This window comes from Otolemur garnettii, unplaced genomic scaffold, assembly GCF_000181295.1.
Source record: "Otolemur garnettii isolate 467f Iridium unplaced genomic scaffold, OtoGar3 scaffold00090, whole genome shotgun sequence".
Classification (NCBI taxonomy): Eukaryota; Metazoa; Chordata; class Mammalia; order Primates; family Galagidae; genus Otolemur; species Otolemur garnettii.
The window spans coordinates 2,710,271-2,715,357 of NW_003852485.1; the positions used below are offsets into that span (position 1 = coordinate 2,710,271).

The 5,087-nt window shown below is 43.9% G+C and overlaps 1 protein-coding gene across 2 annotated transcripts in view; it reads right to left on the reverse strand.

Annotated features, from left to right (window-relative positions):
- Window positions 1-5,087, reverse strand: part of FIGN (fidgetin, microtubule severing factor) — a 127,990-nt gene that overhangs the window by 1,784 nt on the left and 121,119 nt on the right. For both annotated transcript variants that reach the window (XM_023516353.1, XM_023516352.1), the window contains one exon: window positions 1-5,038. This exon is cut by the window's left edge and continues 1,784 nt beyond it. In XM_023516353.1, coding sequence (XP_023372121.1) covers window positions 2,784-5,030 — 2,247 coding nt within the window. In that variant the 5' untranslated portion in view covers window positions 5,031-5,038 and the 3' untranslated portion in view covers window positions 1-2,783. The remainder of the gene's footprint in view (window positions 5,039-5,087) is intronic.

Consider the following 5,087-nt stretch of genomic DNA (forward strand, 5'->3'; position numbering starts at 1 on the left):
CTTCAACATGCCCAATTTCCTAAGAGATCAAATCTTGGATTTTGTGAGGCTAAATGAAAATCACACACTTCAGCTTCTGCCTAAAAACAGATTTCTGACCACTCATATCTCAAGCTCATTTGTAAGTCACTCATAGCTCTAATTTTTAAGTCATTTAAAGCTAAAAGCCAAGATGTATGACTTCAATTTATTTTCAGTTTTATAAATGAGTATAACACACAATAGTGCAGTCATATATTTGGCATTAAGTTTTACCAGCCACAAAAAAAAAAAAAAAAAAAATGTGGGTCAATATTGGATTTTCCAAACTTGTCTAAATAAGACTAGGTTTGTCAAAACTTGCCAGATGCTTTCAAGTGAACACAGCATGTTGGCAGATATGAAATGTAATATCTAAAAGACAGAAAATAGGTCAGCACTGTGCAAAAGTAAACTTGTCAGTGAGATCAATATGAACCTACAAGTTAATGTGGATATTAGAATTTCCTTACAACAAAGGATGTGCAGGGTAGACCCAGAATACCATGGTAGCATTTATTCACTTGTGAAAAGCAGAGGATGTACTTCAATATTATTTTTTGTATCCTTCATGAAAGGCACTGCTCTTTAATACAGAATATTTATATCTAAGCACAGTTTTAATTGCTAGAACATCATAGTAAATTAAATTCTGGTTCATTTGCTCAGTTTTTAGCTACATGAAAACTAAAAACAGGGACTAACGATCAAGCCTGATGAAGTTTCGGAAATATCATGAAATCCTCGCTAGCTTTCTCTACGGTAAGTGTTTCAGAGACTTGGACATTGCGAAGGAGACTGGTAAAAATTTTTGAAAGAAAAAAATAACAGAAAGACCTTTCTTGGGGCTTCTCATTGCATTTATTTAATTTTTTAAAAAATGTACACCACTTAATGAATACACAAAATGCCAGTGCTTGGAAACAGTTTTGTTACTGCATCTCTAAACGAAAAAAGGAAACGGGGGCAGGAACCAGGAAAAATACATTCAAAAAGCCAGCTGTTCTGCGTACGCATGCGCAGTGGCTCTGGAAAGCTACTGCGGGGCTGTAACTGCTCAGAGGTATTGCTGAACATCAGCCAGCTATCAATGAAAAGTTGCACATAAAGCACTAAAGGGTACAAAGAACAACCTGGTGGGGAGCAGGAGAGTAATGGGAAATTCAGAAAAATGCCGGGTATGACAAGAGGGGAGTGGGCGACCGAGCTGGACCTAAGTTTAAATACTGGTGCTTGTGGAAACTAGACTTACAGGGAAAGATGGGAGAAAACAGAATTTGGCAAACTATATTGCAGAGTATGTGCGCACTTCCAATTTTCTACTTTACTTTCCAAGAGAAATGTAACAAAACTGAGGTAGAAATAAACAGGGGAGGACTACAGCTCAGATTCCAAGAGGAGAAGCAAAATTGCACTGACAAGGATGGAGTCCCAAAGAAGGGCGGGGTGATGTAAAGGTTCTTTGTGGAGAGAATTAAGATATCCATGTCGGTTGGTTGGTTTTTGTTTTTTATCTGTGAGTTATTGTTTTGGTTGCTATCCTCTGCATTCTATCAAACAGCACAGCAAGCCTATAAGCTAGATTAGTGAATAGAATGACACCATTCCCAGCAGTTCCAAGAGATCACTTGCAAACCACCACCGCCAGCACTACCCGGTAAGCAGTGAAAGGCAGTCGTCTATTTTAGGGACTGTGACTTTCAGGGTCCTAAACAGGTCTTGTGGCTGACTGTTCTAGACACTAACATAAACTGAATAAGTAACTTTCAATTAACCAGTGTACCTTTTAAGAACATTTTCACTTAATTATCAAGGAGCAATGTACTAAGAACTCTTGCAGTTATTGACAACACAGGATTATTCCACTCTGGTTAATTCCCCATATTTAGTAAAAGAACTTTTTTTTTTGTTTGTTTTAATCCTTCCATTTCTACTTTAACTGGTAAATATTCAGTTGTATCACACGTCAATATTTTTCTGGATACATTCAAAGTAATTTTCCTTGCTATTTTCCAATTGTTGAGGTAAACATACATTTTAATATAAAGTAACATTGAAGCCTATCCTATTACTCTCAGCAGTACATAGTGCTTTCAACACATTCCTTTGAGGTACTGTACAAATCACAATCACTTTCCTGAGTTTTTGCAGACAAGAACATTAAAAGAAATGAACTGCAGAAATTAAGGTCCAGATTACCGTTACCCTGTTTTACCTGTTCTTAGCTTAATACTGCAGAACAGACAGGATTGAGGAATACTGTTGCTCTTAAAATGGCAAAAATCTGGTTTTCTGTCATAACACAACCGTTCATCTCTTTAGTCCAATAATGTTTGAAGTTAAAGCTCTTTATATTAGCACATGCCACCAATGTAATTGTGAGGCAAACAAAAAATAAAGCACCACTCCAGGCACTTGACAGCAACTAAATCTCAAGAACAGCAGAATGGAATCAACACACGAGGTTCATGTCCTTCTGAAATCAACACACTTGCACCTTGCTCCTTGGTGAGTGTTGTCTAGCTTGAACCGAACTGAGCATCCACAAACGCTTTCTGTCATCTGGGGCTTTCAAATCGGAAGCTCTCATGTGATGCACTTTTCCTCCAAATCTACCCTGACTCTAAAGATGCAACTTTTAATCGGCGTCTTCCCCAGGACCCTTTGCAATTTAAACACTACTGGAAAGGGGCTCTATTCCCTATGTAGCAGGTTTTATGTGTGTGTGCCAACATTCATTACATTTTTTTTTCCTAAAGAAGTTATCACTGACTGCAACCAAACATTTTGTTCCATTCAACATACATATCAAGCTCTTTTTGAGATATGCTAGGCTGAATCTTGCAGAAAACATTTTCAAAGTCTTGATACGTAATGGGCCGCAACTGGCTGGGCATAATGGCTGAAAGGTCTGTGGCTGGCATGGCATGGAGGGGGCCCACTGCTGCTTCCTGACACAAATGAGCCACGTCGAGTCCAGAAAAGCCTTCTGTGCGCTGGACGAGCAGTGCAAACTCCTTGTCATTGAGACAGTAATTGTGCTGTGAGAGCAGTTGTACTATTATCTGGTGCCTCGCTGTGCTGTCAGGAAGTGGGATTAAAAGTCGTTTCATGAAGTACCTCCGAAGAGATTCATCTATTTCTTCTGGTTTACTGGTGGCACAAATTACTACGATTTGGTCCTCAGCCGAAGTGAGTACAGTGTCCAGCTGCATCAGAAATTCGGTTCTCATCCGGCTGACCGGACTGTGCTCCTCGCTCACTTGAGAGGAGAGGAGCATGTCAATGTCACTAACGAAGATCACCGAGGGCTGGCGACACCTGGCCACGAGAAACGAGGCGTGGATGATTTTCTCTGCTTCTCCTAACCACTTGGCAACAAGTCCAGAACTGGCAATTTTGAAAAACGTGGCCCCCAGCTGACTGGCTATGCATCGGCCCAATAATGTTTTGCCCGTTCCCCGAGGTCCAAATAAAAGGATGCTTCGAGGTAAGGCCGTCAGTCCACTGAATGCATCTGACCTCAGCACGGGCCATAAAACCTCCTCTTTAATGACAGCCTTCACCAGGTCCAGACCGGCAATGTCGCTCCAGTCCACCGGAGGTCCTTGGGTGATAATCTCATTGGTGACTAGGTCAATGAGGTGCGTGTCAGTATTCTTCAGTTGCTCGTCCACAGAGTGGTTGGATGAGGTAGCTGCACGGAGCCCAGGGCCTTGCATCGGGTGAGAGAGGAGCTGCCTGTGCTCGTCCCCATGCTCACTCATTACCGGAGACGTGTACTTCCCAAAGGATTCACTGGATCTTGATCCCAATGAATTTTTAGCAGTACTGTAGGAAGGAGGGGTCAGAGCCCGACTGGACTGGCTGCTGAATTTCCTTTGCTGTTCAGAGGACATTAGCTGCTTTGTTGGCTTAAATGCTAAGGATGATGTTTCAGCACTTCTGTCAAAGCCATTTCCCCGATTGGTGTTTGAAATGCTGTTGTCGGGCATTCTGTACATAGGACTCTGTGTAGATCTCTGTTGGCCATAGCTGTAATTTCCATAACTGGAGTCCATGTCTCCTTGCCCTGCCATGTAGAAAGCTTTTCTTTTGAGAGAACTTGCCGAACTGTTTGTCAGAGCCGATGGTGCAATGGGCGTCAAGCCATGACCCTGGTAGGTGTAGCCAGGAACGGTAGTGGGGGGCAGGGGCGTGGGAGCAGGAATTCCTGAAGGCAGGTACGCTGAAGGAGGAGGGGGCGCACCCCCCGGGCTGTACCCAGACCCCACAGCAGTCTGAGGAGGATAGCTAGCTGAGGGATAGCTGTAACTGGAGAGGTTAGAAGTCCCATTGTAGCCTGGGACCAGGGCTGGTGGCGGGGGAGGTGGTGGCGGCGGCTGCAGGAGCCCAGAGCTATGCAGAGGAGACGGATGAGGTGAAGGAAGTGCAGGTGCTGGCTGGCTGCTGTAAGTAGAATGCAAATACGATCCATTGTATCCTGGGGCATATTCCTGAGATGGGAGGCCTGCGTGAAGACTAGGTACAGTGTGGCTTCCACAGGTGCTACTTGAATAGCTAGGTTCTGTCAGGTTGCTGGCTACCCCAGGAGAGCTCCCTATACTTGCAGAGACATCTGCTGGAGGGAGGGCTGAACTGACGCCAGCTTTGCTGGCAGTGATAACGTCGGGAACACAGTTCATGGGATAAACAGCTTCGGAATTCAAGGAAGGCTGCCAGGGCTCGCTTTCATTCTTCCGACCGTTCACTAGTCCTGATGGTGCATCTGAGTAGTTGCTGAGCACAGGTCGGTCCACGGGACCTTCCAAAATGCCAGAATACTTCTCTGCATATTTTTTTAGTAGGTTGGATGCAGTTAGAGCAGAAATATCATCATTTGCCCAGGCATACTGATAGGTGCGCTGCAAATGCCCTCGGTAGGCTTCAACTTTGTGGGCAGGAGACCGAGTGGTTGAAGTGATGTCAAAGTGCTGTTCTGGCCACTGGGCATGCTCCGGCGTCCACTGCATCTTCAAGCCTGAGAACGTGGGAGGAGAGAAGTGAATTTACTTAGATATTCATCAGAA